Source organism: Ricinus communis, chromosome 7 (assembly GCF_019578655.1).
Source record: "Ricinus communis isolate WT05 ecotype wild-type chromosome 7, ASM1957865v1, whole genome shotgun sequence".
NCBI classification, from domain to species: Eukaryota; Viridiplantae; Streptophyta; class Magnoliopsida; order Malpighiales; family Euphorbiaceae; genus Ricinus; species Ricinus communis.
Window position 1 is genome coordinate 21,478,647 of NC_063262.1, and position 18,568 is coordinate 21,497,214.

At 28.3% G+C, this 18,568-nt stretch overlaps 2 protein-coding genes across 5 annotated transcripts; both read right to left on the reverse strand.

The window, feature by feature from the left end:
• Nucleotides 1-372: 372 nt before the first annotated feature.
• Nucleotides 373-6,733, reverse strand: LOC8276186 (fatty acid hydroperoxide lyase, chloroplastic). The gene is made up of 3 exons (XM_015725482.3): nt 6,048-6,733; nt 1,404-1,785; nt 373-1,146 (listed from the first exon to the last, which is right to left on the reverse strand). Exons 1-3 carry the CDS (start codon nt 6,516-6,518, stop codon nt 503-505), a joined length of 1,497 nt encoding a protein of 498 aa, XP_015580968.1. The 5' UTR covers nt 6,519-6,733; the 3' UTR covers nt 373-502.
• Nucleotides 6,734-9,327: 2,594 nt separating this feature from the next.
• On the reverse strand, nt 9,328-17,640 carry LOC8276187 (condensin complex subunit 2). Of its 4 annotated transcripts, none has more exons than XM_015725470.3 (14): nt 17,246-17,640; nt 17,052-17,153; nt 16,292-16,409; nt 15,921-15,994; nt 15,787-15,847; nt 15,505-15,705; nt 15,095-15,387; nt 14,840-14,984; nt 14,491-14,747; nt 14,378-14,408; nt 13,137-13,276; nt 11,501-11,611; nt 9,731-9,967; nt 9,328-9,439 (listed from the first exon to the last, which is right to left on the reverse strand). In XM_015725470.3, exons 1-13 carry the CDS (start codon nt 17,504-17,506, stop codon nt 9,752-9,754), a joined length of 2,010 nt encoding a protein of 669 aa, XP_015580956.1. In that variant the 5' UTR covers nt 17,507-17,640; the 3' UTR covers nt 9,328-9,439; nt 9,731-9,751. The 4 variants fall into 4 exon arrangements, with proteins under 4 accessions (XP_015580956.1, XP_025014917.1, XP_015580955.1 ...); XM_025159149.2 differs by having other exon boundaries at nt 9,328-9,465; XM_015725469.3 differs by lacking the exon at nt 9,328-9,439 and having other exon boundaries at nt 9,526-9,967.
• Nucleotides 17,641-18,568: the final 928 nt, after the last annotated feature.

Below are 18,568 nucleotides of genomic sequence, written 5' to 3' on the forward strand. Positions count from 1 at the left end.
GATAAAAGGATTATTAAGGTTGTATAGAAATGAAATCGGAAAATGTGATACAATACAACACGATATAAAAATATGAAATTTTTTAAATAATAAGAAAAAGAAACATTACAAAACGTTATATATATATATCATAGAAAAAAATTAAAAATTATCTATAAATAAAAAGTAAAAAATAAATAGAAAAAATATTATAGATCTGATGGATCGATAATGCCTTATCTAATTACCAAGATAAGAATATCCATTTTGAAAGCGACTTTGTTACAAGTGGCACATTACTAGGGAAGCAAATAGAATAGCTGATTGGTTGTCAAAAAATGTAAATGCATCATTCTGTGCAGAGTGACCTACAAAATTAGAGAAGCTACTGAATGAAGATGTAATCTCCTTTGCGGAGTAATGAAACTATTTATTAAACACAAGCAATGCCCTCTATCCATTTTATTCATCTTAGCAGAAAACTCCATACAATCTTAACATAATTCTAGAAATCATCATCACATCATTTAGCCTTTTCAACGGCAGTGATGGAACTAGAACTCCCAGTAAAAGAGTCGTACCTCCTAAACAAGTGAGCCACAATCAAACAAGCACTAAGAGTCGCATAATCCTTTGCTGGACATTGTTTATTCGACGCGGTCGGTGTCCCGGATTGCGGTCCATTGGACCAATACAAGTAATTCAATAACTCCTGACCCGAACCCATGAACCGATCTGGTTTAAAAGTTTCTGGATCATCAAAAATCTCGGAGTCTCTCATAACCAGAGGTTGATAACCACATAATATCTCGCCTTTCTTGATTTCAAACACAGAGTCATGTGAACTCAGTTGAAAATCTTTTCTAGCCCTGGCAAATTGAAGAGGAACAGGAGGATTCAACCGAAGGGTCTCATAAACTACTGATTGAACTAATGGCATTTCTTTAACCGAGTCAAAATTTAAACTCGGACCACCTTTTTCTCTAACTTCTTTTCGTAGCTTTTCCTGTAAACCTGTAGTGTCACTTCCAATGGTGCTTAATAGATTAGGTATGAAAACAGAGAAGCCACCATATGCATTGAAGCCAAGTACAAAGAGAAGGTTGTGTATAATTTCTTCTTCACTCAATCCATATTCGGTTTTCGCTCTCTGTATCACATCTTTACCTGTTTGAATGCAACAAAAATGAATTCAACTTTAATGTAAAAATATTGTTTTAATTGAGAAATTAAAATTTAAGAGCAAAAAGTACTGCTTAAATTTCTAGAATAATCATCAACTCATTTATATAAATTCTAATACTGAATCATCATGACACTGACATTCATTATCTGTAGGTGATTAAGTATTTTGCTTAAGCTAATTGCAACTGAATCTGAATAGAAACCAAAACAAACATAAGTTAGTCAGTCAAGTTGTTTACCTTCTTTTCTGATGAACTCAGACAACTTTCTGTAATCTCCACTAACAAGAAAAAAAGGGTAAGCAAAAGAGTGAAGAAAGATTTCTTCAAGGGGCTGAGCAACGCCAATATAGATGGTAGGGAGGAGCTGCAAGGCAAGCCATCGGTCCAACATGGCATACCCAGATTTTTCAATCTCCGGTGAGGCTGATGTGTCAGCCCCAATAAGGGCTTTGGTCAAGAACTTGAAAATGCATTGTTGAAGAGGGAATAGAAAGCTAGCACTGCCTTTTGCTGAGATATCTTTATCAATAGTATCCCACAGTGTGTCAAGGTTGGCGAGAAGCTCTGTTAGCCACACTTTGGAGCCTCTTTTCAAGATGTCCATGGCAAAGTTTTTCACCTATATGTTGATATTTAGGGAGGTTCATATTTTTCTACACTATACATATATAAAGCAAAAATGTCTCTCATTTCAAGGTGGGTCTTTTTTTCTTTTCTTCATGGATAGCAGAAAGAGATTTGGAATTTCATTTTATGTTTTTTACGTAAAAGTATTTCCTTCATATGATCAATGCAAATGACTACATGCATGCACAATTTTAATTGTATGTAAAAAGAAGAAATAGAACTCGACTGTGTGAATAGCTCTTAAATTCTTTCTTATCATCCAAATTCTGGTAGTATTTGGGGTATTCGATAGAACAACTTTAAATTACTAAAAATAAATAACAAAATATTAAATCTTACATTGTATAAGTTTCTTTTCCACAATTGCATCAATTTTAATACGTTTTAATATGAGGTAAATAAAAATAGTTCTAAAAACTATATATCTATATTTTATCTGTAGATGAAGAAAACATTACAAGGGTTTGTAGTTATAAAGCAGTCTCAGTTATTTAATATAGACACGCGGATATAATAATTCTATAAAATTTAAAATACAATTACCAAAAGAGATATATCAATTAATAATAATAATATAATATATATATATATATATATATATAAATAGAGAAATTTTTAAACCGGCTAAATATTCTTATAATTAATCAATAATTATTAATTTTATTATATTCTAATTATATATATAATTAATTTTTAATTTTTTTAATTTTAATAGAATTAGTTATTGATTAATATAATCTAATTCTAATCCTATCACAGTTTCATGTGTTTCTAATTTTAAAAAATTGATGAATACGTCGCACAATATATAAATATATATATGATAGATTATAAGTTTTCACAAAAATTAAAGATAGGAAATAAAAAGAAAAAAGATATGAAATTTTTAAATTTTTTTAATAATTTATTTTATTCACGTATATATTTTTTAATTCTATAATATTTCCATAAATATTCTTATTTCTATAAGAAATTGATGAATTAATAATATATATATTTATGATAGAGTTCAAATAATTCAATAAGAGTTTTTATAAAAATTGAAGATAAGAATTTGTAAGAAAAAAGATATGATACTTTTAATTTTTATTTTATTGATATATTAATTTATGTGTTTATTATTATTATAATAATATTTATTAGTAAAAGTATTTACTATTTATTATTATGTCAAATACTAATTTATTAAAATATTATTTTATAATTTTATAATAATTAAACATAATTAATATATTTAAAGTTAGGTCTAGTTAATCATTTGGAAAAACTATAAGCTAATTAGAACTTAAATCAGTAAAAGAAAAAGAAAAGAGAAACCTAAAGATTTTGACTTATGTGAAGTATTGATTTTGATAAAGGTTCCGAACTCAACTTCCTTTCTTTTCATATCTATTTTTGAATTTTTCTTTTTAATTTGTGTTTGATTTTTATGTGCTCAGGGAATTTAATAATTAAAATGGGACCCTAAACAGGAAACTTTACCCCTTCTACATAAATATCATAGTCTGTCGTTTCCGGTAGCAACTGCAAAGCTGTGTCTATATATATATATATTTAATTTTAACATATAAATTTTTTATTTAATATTATATTTATTTATTTTAATATGTTTATATATTTTAATACATAAAATTTAAAATTATATATTTTTTATGATTTTTTCTATTAATTTATTAATTAATGAATTACATTTTTAATTAAATACTATTTCTAATTCTAAAAAATAATATATTAATTATTATAATATATTAATTAATTAATTAATTTTTTAATTAGATAACAATTCTAATTTTAGAAAATAACATTTACTTTATATTTAGTCATAAAAGAATTTTTTTAGTTGTACAATAAATAATAGATTTAAAAAATAGTAATATTAATTATTTAAATAGTATTAATTTATATAATATAAAAATTAATTATAAATATTTCTAAGATAATTTTATATTAATAGAATTTTAAAAGTTAAAAACATTTAAAAATAATTAGTTTGCTATTATTTTTAAAATATTATAATAATATTTATATTAAAAAATTTATTAAATTATATTTATCAATTTGATTTTATAATCAAAATAATAATAACAGTCGTGCAAATATACAAGTAAACGATTAATTCTAAACTTCAATTATAGGGATTGAAGACGTATTAAGATGAGTAAAATTTGATAAGTACTTCGCAATTTTTTTTTTTTTTATACTTAAAAGATAAAAATATTTTTGTATAACATATTTTTTATTCTTTTAGGATTTCTCAGGCACACAATATTTCTTTTTCATTTTTTATAATATAAAATACTGATATGATCATTCTCTCTTTTTGAGAAGAAAAAGAAACTATAAATTTTTAGTAAAATTACTATTTTTAAATAATTTAATACAAGACTAAACATCTTGCGATTAAAGAAAATTATTAAAATATATATTTTTTAATTTTAATTAAATTTATAAGTAATTTTTTAAAATAGATTTTATCAATGAAATCTACAATAATTATTAAATCATTAATTTAATAATAATGAAATATATACAGATTATATAAAAGTAAGAATATAATATAAATTAAAAAAAATGTTATGGAAATAAAATATATGGCTCTTCTTAAACATAAAAATATTTCTTTTATCTTTCAAATGTAGAAACTAATTCTTAAAGAAAAAGAAAGCGGGCCCATGGACAATCAAAGATGAGCGAATCAGTCCAACCTTGCTGGAAGGTTGTGTGGACCCCACTTGCTAGAGACATAAAAATGGAAGTGAAATTTTCACATGTTCTCCAACATTTTCATACCATTCAATATAATATTATTACTAACATCTTTTAATTTTTCGTCCGACCCAAAAAAAAATTATCTTTATCATTTAAAAGCGCATTCAGGAAACAAAAATAAAAGGAACTTTTACAGATTTACGGAAAAAGTGCGCTAAATTTTGAGTTATTAATTAATATTTTAATAGAAGAAAACTTAAGAGGTCATTTATGTCTTTTGCTTTTGTTTCATTGCTTATACACTAAACAATAAAAAATAATAATATATTTATTAATTTTAATAATTATGTGTTAATCATTTAAAGTTAAAATATAAAATAATTTTATATATATATTACTGTCCTATTTATTTCATTGTGTTGTATATATAGTAATACTTTTAGCAATGCTTAAATATGTATTCCAATATTGTTTGTAAATTCCAATAGTGTTTAAAGGAGTGATTGAGATTCAGGTTGGAAAAGTGTTTTTCTAATTTTAATTTTTATTAGTATGTTATATTTTTTTAAGTTTTAAAATTTTTAAAAGAATAAATAAACGGATGCATTTGTATAAAGCAAATCTAACCAAAAAGAAAAGACAGTTCATAAGAAATTAAAATATAATATAATATTATATCAAATTCTAGTTTAATTTTTTCACATTCAAGCAATCTCAAGCGCTTTAATTTTATACTTATATCAAATTCAAAAAAAATTATTAAAGAATTAATATGTAAAAAAAGCAGTAAAATTGCCTTTGTTATATCATATTTTATAAAATTTTAATCAAAATTAGGTGATAAATATTTTTTTTATCTAATGTCCATAATTATTCTAACTAATCTATAGTGGGTTAGATAATATCCTTACTATTATTATCTCAAAAATTTTAATCAGCTACATAACTAATATTTCGAATAAAATCATTAGTTAATTTAAAAAGAAAAAACATTTTAAATCTCATCTACAAAACCTGTGTAGTATAAAGTTACAAATCAAAAATTGGAAAAATACCAATAGAAAAAGTATCTAATGGGCTACGTCTCCCTTATATGCTAAAGAATATTAATATGTTCGAAAACGACGTGTAGCTTAATTATATCAATGTTTCTTTTTAATATCTCAAACTCATCTGACAATTGTCAAAATCCAAATTTCTGATTTTATTCTTCTAAGAAAATAAAAACTCAACCATTAGTGAGATTTGATATATACTTAAACAGATCTTACATGTTTCTCTCACATATATATTTAATTCATATGATTCCAGCCATTAATAATTTATTAGTTTTTTTAATGCAACTAAAAGATTTATATTTTTTACCCATTTGAAAAATGGCTCAATTATTTACTTACATGTCAATCTGACAAGTCCTCGAGACGAGCGACTGAATGTTGAACGTATGCAGAAAATTAAAGGAAACAGCAATGAAAAGGTATCATGAAAAGAAAAGTAATGAACAATTAAGACAAGAGGGTCGTTAGTTTGAGTGAGGATTCATACCTTACCATGCAGAGGTTCAGATGGATCGAGATAAACAGAAACCCTAATACTACCGGTGAACTTAATATCAGGCACGAAATCGCCCACAAGAATGTTCTTCTTCTCCACAATGTCCATATCAAAAAGATGAGCAAAAGACTTGCAATCAAGAACAGCAATGACGTTCGGATTCACTCCTGTAAAAAGTGGAAACGTCGGCGGCACATTTGCACGGAAAACCGTTGATTTGTACTTGTCACTGCGTTTCCTGAAGAAAGTTTCTGGCCCTTGGAACCAGAAGTAGTCTAGCCTGTCTGACACCGGTCCCAGCAATGGCCAGCCGTATGATCCTGGAATTGTACGGAGAGGGAGAGAAGATGATGGAGGCTGAGGAGTAGAAGTGGACACTGTTTCTACCGGCGAGGATGACGATGAGGAGGAGGAGGAGGAGGACATGGCCATCTTCATCATCTTGGTGCTGATTGTAGCCATGGTGGAGATTGATTTTTTTTTTTTTTTTGGAAGGGTGCTTCTGTTTCGGTTTTGGTTTTGGTTTTGGTTTTGGTTTTTGTAATTAAGAAGGGATAAGGTGAGTGCAGAAAAAGGCCCACTTTTTATACATAAGTGAGGAGACTGCGCCTTTCCTCTTGCATTTACTAACTGAAAGAGATGGGCTCAGGACGACTGAAAACGAGCTTAGCGATCAGATTTAGGTTTAGTTGGGTGAAACTAATTGGGATTGGAGTTCGAATTATTTTGAATGAGATCAAATGGTCAGAAAGTAAGTCGAATTCGCAAGCTCACATAACATTTAACTTATTTCGTTATGTAAATCAAAATAATTAATATTAAAGCTAATTAAAAAAAAAAACATACAAGAAGTAATAAAATTTAAAGTGATAAAAGAAAACTTTCTAAAGATCTAGAAAAAGACCAACCTTACTACAGTAAAAATAAAATTAATAAATTATTTTTTAATAAAAATTATTATCTTATAAATGTAAAAGATAAATAGTCTCTTTTCAAAAAAATACATATTATCTTCTTCTATTATTATATAATTCGTCAACAAATTTAAAAGCTTATAAACATACTTGATCAGTCCAAATTATGTATAGATATTTAAGAGTATTTTAGAGTTTTGATGATATATTACTATATACAAAATGGTGAAAAATATGTGTTTTTGCCTCGCTTAAGCTTAATTGTCTATTTTCAGGAATATTAGCAAAAAGAGGAAAATATAGAGCTAAAAAAAGCTTAATGAGACATATTCGTATCAAGGCCCAAGATTAAAACGCATGGACTATTAATTATAAGACCCAATGGATATTTTAGTCATTTTATATAATTATTAGGATTTATATTAAGAGTTATTTATGAGATAGTATTTGGTGGAGATTAAGATACTTAAAGTCTTATCTATTAAATAGACTTATATTAGTATACTCATCTCTAGAGAGATTTATTTAGAGGATGACTCTCATCTATATAAATCTTTGCAAAACCCTGAAGAGGAAGGAAGGAAGAAGGAGGGGAGTTTTCTCCTACCTGCTCTCTACACCTGCCACCATTATTCTCTCCATAATTCTCTACAGTTCTTCATAAACACTTTAGTTTTAGTTTTCATTATTCTTTAGAATCTAAGGAGTTTTTCAAGAAGTGGAGACTGAGGACTAATCTTCTTCCTACTTGAAGAAATTATGGATCTTGAGGAAGCTACTTTCTTATTTTTTGTCTTTCTATTTAATACCATATGATCATTGGGTTAAATATGTTAGGCTAGTTTTCACAAGTCTTTCTACTTTTGTATGAACCTTGTTATTTATTTATTTAATGAATGATTTCTTTGCATTCATATCTTTATTAGTTTCAGTTATTATTGTTAGTTAACCATCATATTAATTTAGCAAAGTAATTGTTATGAAAATCCTTAGGTTTAAAAGTATTAGAAACATCATCTTTACTTTAATCTATGTTGGTATAAGAAACCTAAGTTGCATCATTAGCTTGAGTGATTTAGAAAAAATGTACATCACCATCTCATTCATTAGATCTAGGCTTAAAGTAAAACAAGGAGATTACTAAGTAAATGGCTAGATTAAAAACTATTTTTAGCATATAGTTTTAGATCATAAGTATTTGCATTTGCATTGCATATTTATTTATTGTTTAGTTACTTTACTTTATGACCATTATCTTCTCAAACATACGATTTAGAGTGTTTAGATTTACTTTTATTGTTTCGTGTTGATAATTAGTCTTTATAATAAGTGGCATCATAGTTCCTTGAGAGATTGATCTCGTGGTGAACTTACTCTTACTATAGGAACAGTTCGTGCATTTGCGAGTACTAAAAAAGACACATTGATATCTAATTGCGTATTTATTTTCTAAAACTCGCTCGGAATTTTAAGTTTTTATATTTTTTAAACTAGCTCAAAATGAAATAAAATGAGCTAAATCCAAATTGGAGTGAAACTCAAACATTTTAGATAATTTTACTCCCTTTAATGGGTCTAATTGCTATATGTTGTTGGATTTTTGTTGGCCCATTTACTTCTTATTATCCGTAACTTATATTTATAAATTGAGCTTTCAACCTCTTAAAATCAAGAAAAAAAAAACGAAATTATCTCACGTTATATTACAACGCATATCAGTGGTAGTTTATCATCAACCCAATTTAAAAATTAAGAAAAAAAGTTAATTTCCAAAAATAGATTTTCCTAACAATAGAAAAAGAAAAGGACGACCAATAATAACAATCTCTTTTAAACACGATTACACGAATTTTCCTCCACTTAAGATATTTATAAAGTTATAGATGGTTTGACCAAAGTTATGAGAAAGATAGTTAGATTTATGTTACGCACGCGTTACACAAGGAAACTAGAAGCAGAACTGCATGCCAGTTAATTCGCAGGTTACCCTCCCTGTGGTCCTGTAGGGAAAATGTGTGATGAAGATTCGCATGGGCTGTTTGTGTAGATTCCTCCTATTAGGCATCTCTGGCCGAATAAAGCCGAGGAAAGGGGTCCATCTTCACATGACAACATCGTAATACTTCAGCTGATGTTTCTGTCTAACAATTGTTACATGGTCCAAACTGATAATTTTATTTGTCCATTTCTCTACAAAATAAGTACAAACAGCAGGAATTACAAGCCTCAGCTTCTCAATTCTTTTCTTTTTTCTTTAAGTTACTCTATTAATAATTGTGTCGTCAATATTAATAAAGAAATCCAGACTCATTGATATAAAATATCATGACTGACCACACCTATTTTACACAACCATGTGGGGACATATCCCAACCAATCCTTCTGATATTTTATTTAATTTGTCAAGTCCCGTGTCTCGAAGCATAACCTACCCTAGGGGTTACAACGACATAAATTTCAGTCCCCTCCCTGCAAAACACCAATATTTAAATTGGCTTTAAAGAGAAAGAAAAAAAAAAAAAAAAAAAAAAAAAAAAAAAGAACACCCAAAGAAGAAAACTTTAACAGGTATTCTGAGATGTGATTGCAACTTGCAAGTGTTCTTGGAATGTCAAACAAAAATACAATATTATTGTCGGCATATTGCAATAAAAGCCGGACAATAAATTTTTGAGATTTACAATCTTACATAGGGCGCATAAGATAAACTTTTTTCATGACCCAGAACAGAAAAAGGAAAAAGAGAGGAAGTGTTCGAACCTTCATTAGGGCTTAGAGCACTCAATTGACATGCAAATTATTGCTAGGGAGATGTATATTGAGATCATCCAAGCTGGCACACCCACGGATGCTCAACCCATGCTCATTTGCCAAATGTAATAGGCATATGAAGCACAAATGAGGAGAAATATCCTTGATAGTTCCAGCAGCACTGCACTCACTGGGAAAGCTAGACAATAGGTTCTTGAAAGATAATGCCTGTTCTTCATCCTCCTTCTCATAAACAGAAATTATCATCTAAGGTCAATACATTTTCAGTTGTAGCTAATATAAAGATTTCCTACTACAGAAAACAACATCACAATAAATTTTGTATTATCTTAGGATGTGGATGCAAAAAAAAGTTCGACATTTCTAATAATGATATACTCTACAAATCCATGTAAATATTTAAACTTCTAAGTTTTCTATCCACTCAATTCCATGTTATGCACCCTCTTCGTCCAAAAAGATAATGCATTTCCAATTTACAGATGAATTTTTTTAAAAGAAAATACATATATATAGTTAATTTTATAACTTTTAACACTGTTTCTCTAAATATTTATATTGAATTTATTTATAAAAGTTACAATTTCAAAATATAAAATGTGAAAATTAATTATATGTGATAATATTTATGCTAATTAATAAAGAGTATCTTTAACAATTACTTACTAGATTAGCAGTTAAAAGATGAATGATAATTTCAAATGAACCCGAAAAAGACAGACTAATTTTTTAGGATAGAAAATATTATTTAACCCCAATTAATATTGTATACTTAATGTGTACTAGGAAATTGAGAAATAAAAAGAAAGATTAGTCATTTAAACAGTTACTCAAGACAAGGCATATTGCACCAGTCATGTCATGTTTTATTTTATGATTGGTTAAAATTTATTAAAGAATTTATTTTATTTGAGAAAAATACATGAGAGTGAAAATAAAATAGAGATAAAAAAAAATTGAAGAAAATATTTTAATGTTATGAAATACATTGACAAACTAATATGAAATACATTTAAAATTTTTTCCTATCTTGATAGAATTTAGTTTAACTATAACCAATTTTAAACAAATTTGAATGTGTAAATTCTAATATTTAATTTTTACTTCGTTCAAAGTACGTAAATTTTAAATTTATAAATAAATTTTATAAATTTTAACCAAACACAATATTAAAATAATATCATGCCAAAAATATTTTACATGAATACCTCGCTGTATTTTTCGAATTTTTTAAGGTGCATTAATAATAGAATTCTTTTTTGCCAAATAAAAGACCAAACTATTTTAAAGTAGGCAAAACTTCTTTTCAATATAAAAAGAAAAGATTTATACAAATACTAAATAATTTTATATCTACTTAAACTATCGCAATTACTGGAATAACCTTCAACAAATGATTATCGTGATGATAGAATAATCATTGAAAATTTATTTTTTTTTCAAATTCTTATCGTGTTATATATATAATAATAAGTTAAGAATGTAAAATTTAATAAAATTAAAATATTTTAATAACTTTCAGAATCATCAAACACCAAAAGCAATTTATTTATAATTTTTCATATAAAATTGAAAATAAAAAATAATTTTTTTCAAAGAAGGAAAACGATTTTCAGAGCAATAATAATGTTTGCGTCAACTCAACCGCTCTATTGCATCATTTCAACATGTAAACCTGAATTGACATTTCAACTGAAAGATGTCCTTTAAGCAATGATGATGGAAACACAATGAATAAGCAAATACAATTTAGCTTACCTGAATAGACACTTGAGGAGATTTTTCCATATGGTGCCAAAGCGTTTCCTTCAGCGCCTGGACATCGACTTGCTTAGAAGTTTTATCATACTGGACTTCGATTTTATTTACCTAGGAAACAACAGCGTCAGCAAAATGTGATCTTTTATACGCTGGTGGATATAATTTCCACTGATCAGATCATAAATGCTAAGAATTTTCAAAGGAAAGATGGTTTAGATCTCATGTAGTGTCATCCAATGGGCCTGAAAAAATGGATTTAAAAAGTATGTGCAAGCATCAATTCATCACCCCAAAATTACCCGAAAGGAAGGTTTTTATAAGTAAATTATTTTTTTTGCGCTTTACTTACAATGATGAGGTCTAAGAAGTCAGTTAGAAGTGACGGGTTTCGATTGGTAGCAGGTTTTTAAAGTAATATTGTAAAAGATAGTTATTTATTTTTATCTAAATTAATAAAATTTAAATAAATTTATAATTAATTTTTACATATTTTATTTATCAGAAATTAAATATAATTTATTAATACTAAAAAATTTATATGAATGAAAAACTTTTATCGAAAAGATATTTGAGTTTGTAAAGAAAATAGTAAGGGAATAGGTGATGTGCTTATAGTGATTATAAAAAAATAAATATAAAAAGAAAATATTATGACGGAAAAATAGCTACAAAATCATGCTAATCAATGTGTTCCCATTCTTTTTATTTGAAAGAGCCTCTGAGAGAGAATAAAATAGTGGTTAACATTGAAATGCAGTTGGAAAAAATTTAGGTAACCATACCATTTCTATTAGTTAATAGTAGGTTATAACTGAAATGTAATTGGAAAAAACTTAGGTAACCATACCATACCATACCATTTCTATTAGTTTTAAGTTTTTAAATAATGGTTAAGATTTATATCTAATGATTATAATTGTTGCCTTATTATATATTTTTATGTTGACACACCCTGACGTATTTATGTGTCAAGGTTAAAATATATCGAAGACTCAGCTATGAACTTTTTAGAACACAAACGCCCGCAATTTTAATAATTTAAGATCAGAATAAATAATAATTTGACCCTCTAAATTTATAAATAATTTCACAATTAATCTAAAAATTTAATTTTTTAATCGAAACAGTTTATAATATTTATAGACATAATTAATTTTTAATAAAATCTATTTTTAGATATACATCCATAAAATATTTTATTTAAAATTAATTAAATCCTATTTATATGAAATGTATTAAATTCTATTTTTATATTCTTTAAATTTGAAAAAATTTTAAATATAATAAATATTTATTTTTAATTTAGTACGTCCCTCCCGCATCATGTTTTAAATTTTTTAAAATGCCCATGTCCATATGTTTATTGTGCTCGTATCTGTACTTTTTTAGATAAAGATCAATTAAAAATTGGACTAATTCTCTTTGAACAAGAATCGTTCTCTGTTAACTGATTTGCTTACTCTAGCAGTTATCGAACACACAAATAGTTGACCAGTACTATATTTCAGCATGGTACACCTACTGGATGCCTTGTTATTTTTACTTTGATTTAAAGGCAGAATATCAAGCCCACAGTTCTAAAAGTGCAAGCATAGGTTTAAAAGAAATGAATAAGAATAACTTGTCAACTAACCTGGCGAGGTTGTGAAACAAGCGTGTTGGGGTCTTCCACGTCACTCTGAGTGTTTCCATCATCAAAATCGCCGCCGAAAACGCTTCCATCATCCCAGGATGGCGCTGCTCCATAATCATCCGAGTGCTGCCTCGGTTCATCTGAAAATCGAGTGGGCTGATTACGCGCATTTTTAAAATGTACTGTATTATAATGGGGATAGTTTTTGACAGACAGTAGATCGAAAATGGCAACAGCGAAAATAACACAATCTGAATGGTCTTGAAATGCATCCGAGGTTGTAAAGATCTACATTTTCCCAGAAATTTAACATCATCTTGGTGAAATAAAAAACCCATCCAGGAAAAAGCTGAAAGATTAAACACACAGTTTTCTTGCAAAAGCAGGAAATAAATAGTGATATAATCCTAACTCCCGCATTGTGTTCATCTTACACCTTATCCTTGACCAAGCTTTCGTCCAAAGTTTAAACTTTGTGACAGCCATCATACAGCTTTTTGCTCTTAAAATTGGTAGATACAGAAATATGAAACTGATAGCAGCCTTTTATTTTACGAATATACAAGGACATTAAGTTTCTGGTACTAGGGAGTACTAGTTACATTTGGGATGAAAAGTTTTGTAATCCTAGAAGCTAATTAAATCTAGACAAGTTAAAAACTAATCATTCAAAAGCCCTGGAACTAAAAAACACATCATTCAGTGTATACGATCCAAATCCTTGGGTTAAAAGAGAAAATTTCAAACTAGAAAATTGTAAGAATTCTTAAGTTTTTTCTTCACTTGGCTGAATTTCTGTACCAGAAAGGACCCTTTTTAGATCCATGAAGTATTTCAAATCCCTCCCCCAAAATTTAATGCCAAAGTTACTCTACCATTCCAGATTAGCCAAATGCTTAGTAGCATGAAGGACTGAGTTCGGTAAAAAAATTAACAATAATAATAGTTCTGAGTTTCCATTTATAATTTATATATAACAGTAATAGTATAAGCAGGCTTTAAATTAAGGTAGATCAACAACTAAGAAGTTATTTCTTTTATAATATCCTGCAGTTATAAACATTGGACTTTAATTAAGCATTGCATAAATAAGAAACTAAAATTAGAATACCAGATATGCACATGCTTTCTAAACATGTCCTAGCAACAAAGGCATCAATTGAAATGAAGTGCTAGTAATAAAATTGTAGGGAAAATCAAGAATACCTCCGCTAGAACTTTGAGTGAGAAAAGAGAATTACCTTGAGACCTTCTCCGTCTCTTTCCAAGGCACTGCAAGCAGAATAATCTTTTCATCAATGACAAGGAAAATAAGTAACATCTCAATGGTTAATAATTATGTAACTAGAATTACCATTATATTAGGTAGAAGAAATAATTTAACTAGGTCTTCTGGTTGATAGTGGCAATCTTCAGGCAATGTTGTGCTGCATGGTACTCTAGTCGCAGGCAAGAGCAATGACTTGGGATTTTTAGGAGGCGTAAAGACATCTGGCAAATTTTCATCCAAGGCTTTTGTGAAATCAATATCAAGTTCTGCTTGCTTCTTAGTCTTGGGTTTCTTGGCTGTTACTGGTGATCCTTCCTCTGTAGTAGAATTGTCCTCCAAACCTATAAAACAACTTCTAAAAATTTTAATTCATTGCAAATGCTATACTGTTGAAAAACAATAATGATTTAGTATGCACTGTCCTATACCTTACCTTTAGCTTTCCTATACTTCCAGTGATCAGGACCTGCCCAAGCATTTTGTTTTGACGTAAATCCCAAACTAAAAGACAAGTAGCTATCCACTTTGTCAAATCTGTCATCCATATCAGGACCATTGAAGGAAAACAGTTCATTTTCCTAAAGAGTAAAGCATAACTGGTCAGCAGCAATTTCATTATGTTCTTCAACAACAAAGACGAAATCATCAGAAGTAAATGTGACACTAAAGGTAGAATAGTGGTGTAAACCTCATGAATACTTGGAAAAGAAGTATCTGCACCATTAGGCTCATCATCAACAACACTTGTTTGCTCATCATGTTCACAAGTCCAGGTTTCACCACTCTCAAATGCATTACCATCAAAATCAACTTCTTCATTATAACTTTCATCTTTATCAAGCACTTGAGAAGATTTCTGGAGAGAAGGGAAAGTGTCTAATGGCCTTTTATTATCTTCATCAAATTGATTGACAATGATTTTCAAAGTTGGGGAAATTTCAGCCACTGTTTGCATGTTCAGTACCATGTGTTCAATGTAATCTGGAAAGTAAAACAAGCAGTCAGTTCTTAAAACTGAAATAACAATATAATTTTGAACACAGTATAAAAAGAAAACCAACCAGAAACTCAATTTAATGCAAAGTACATATGGTACACCTCTAGTAAAAGAAAGATCAATTGTATCTTGTCTTTCATGTTGATTTTCACATGATGTGAACTTCCCTGGTACTTCCTGTGAATCAAAGAGCACTCGACATGCACCATATAATCCAAGGTTGTTTAGTAAGAGACCCTTAGCTCCACCTTCGTCAAATTGTGCAGATGTCTGATGATAGAGTGGATCCACAGCAAATGCAGCTGGAAAGCAAATGAAGATCCATTATTAACTGCATCATTATCTCATACTATAAACAGAGATGGGTTATGATATGCAATCACCATCAAACTTCTTCACATTAAGAGACTCAAATGATGACTCCAGTGTTGACAAATGTGAAATCTGCGTGTAATAAACTTCTGTTAGACATTATTTATTATAATCAATGTTCTTTGTGACTAATAAACCCAACAACCTTTCTTTCTGTATCTTGCTTGGAATGCCCTTCCTCTTGTGAACTGTCGGTATTGGCATCGCCCATAACAGCATCTGACATTACAGAACAACATCAAGAAACCAACAAGCACAAAGATATTCAGTAAGTATGCTACAGTTCACAAAGGCCAAACAGAATATATGATGGTAGGATAACAAAATTTCCATAATTGGTTATAATACATGCAGCTCACTGATATGAATTAATTAAATTAAACACCAATTTACTCAATTCAGCAATTCTAATGAGCTTTCTTCAAAAATGACTAACACCTCCCAGAAGAAATGGAAAAAAGAAAAATGCAAAAGTTGTTCCAGATTATTTTAGAGGCTAATAATCCCAAGTCTAACCTTGTTCATTTTCTTGACCAGCTCTATTAATCCCACCAAGGACCTTGTATGCTTCTGAATGCACAGAATCCACTCGCAGTGAGTAAATTTTAACTCCAGCTTCCAGTGTGCAACTGGCCTGTAAGAATTCAAATGCAATAAAGGTTCATGCACATTTAGTACGAGCTAAAAGGATGCAATGATGCATAAGTTAAAGCACAAAAAAGAATTAAGAAAAATTCACACTAGTTTCATATGTCAAACTTTTCATCCTGGCTCTTAGCTCAAGCATTCAGAAGTTAATGATTCTCTATACATTGACATATAATGCAGACTTGCAACATGTATGAATGTGAAGAATGCTCCAACAGCAGTTTATAAGAATGCCATTAACAAGACCTTTTCTCCGCATACTAAGCCTAGAAGATTTGTGCATGAAACTTAAGTTTCAACTAAAAATTGAGCCTTTAACGGAAACTACAATGGAAAGAAATAGAGATCAAAAGCTACCCCGAGACCTAACAGTTGAAATTTTTCGATTAAGCTAAAGTTTGATTTTCTCTAACAACACATACCGTTGCCAATACTTGAGGAAATTAAGAAATTAACTTATGATCTTCAATCAATGGACAATATACTCAAAGCCTAAATTTACTGAAAACAATTCAATTCGGATATATTCTCCAAAACTCAAAATCTAACGTTTTCAATGGAGCTTTTCTAAATATATAATTATGCATACATTCAATACATATATGCAAATTTTTTAAAAAAGATATACCTTTTGGAAATTGGTCTCAACATCTTGCTCGTCTTCGACTTTAATAATCTCGCAGAGATGATCTATTAGATTCAACTCCCATGTGTTCTTTTGATTTATTTTCTGCACAACAATTAACACACATCAAAACATTCAGTAACCTAATTACACATAGACCTTGTTTAGTTTCGAACTAAGATAGGTCAAAATCGGACATTTTCGCTAGCAAGCTTTATACAATTCTGGAAAAGATCAAGAATCTGCTGCTTATCGAGGCATGGATCGGAATTCTCGCCGGACTGATTAGTAGTATTAGAGGTGATAAGTTTGCGGCGAATAGCGGCGGCACGTGCGGCTCGTGCCTGAGCACGCTCGAGTTTATCGTCATTAGAGCCTAAGATGAAAGGAGCGGTTGGGGATTGGATTCTTGGGAGCCTCTGCTTTAGGATTGCATTAGGGCTCAGAATTTCTGCCATTTTTTTCTTAAAAGAAGATTCTGTAAAGTTGAAATGAATTGAATTGAACTGAGATTTTGATAGACTGAAGGGCAAGGTGGTTTCTTTTCCCTTTCTTCTTCTTTTTTTACCTCCAAATGTGTTTTTGAAATTTTGTGGAGAGGTACTACGTGCTTGCTGTGGTAGATAAATAAAACTAAATAACCATACAATAAATAATATAAAAATATTTACCAAATACATATATAAATAATATTATTTTTCATGGAAAAATAAAATAATAATTTTGAAAATCTATTCATATTCTGTGATTAAAGATAATATTTTATGAATTTAAGCAATTATTGATTTACAATTTTAGAATTAACAAAAGAGTCATTTTGAACTAAAGTGGATTATAATTTCAATTTTATGCAATGGGTCAAACTAAAAAATTAATATTCAATGGCTTAATTCTAATTCTAACTAAATCAAACGGTATTTTAGAATTTAATTGCTATTAGTCGTTTACCAGTACATTAAACGACCATTATTATTATTTAAATTATAAAATTAAGTTGATAGATATATTTAATATAAATATAAATATTTAATATTAACTAATATATTTTAAAAATAATAGAAACCTAACTATTTTTAAATGTCGTTTGTAATTTTCTTAAAATTTTAAAATTTTATTAGTGTAATAATATAAAAATATTATAAAATTACTTATTAATCAATTTTAGTATTATAAGAATTAATACTATCAATAGAATTGATATTACTATTTTTTAAATTAAAAATTTATTATACAATAAAAAATTAATTTATTATTAAATATAATATTAAAAATATTATTTTAGATATTACTTTTAAAGTTAGAATTATTATCCAATTAAAATTAATTTATTAATTAATATATATTAAAATATAATTAATATGCTATTTTTTATGACAAAATTAGTATTATTATTATATTAGAAAACTATTTATTAGTTAGTATAATATTAAAATATAATTAATATTCTATTTTTTAGGATTAAAATTAGTGTTTAATTAGGAATATAATTTATTAATCAATAAATTAATAGAAAAATTATA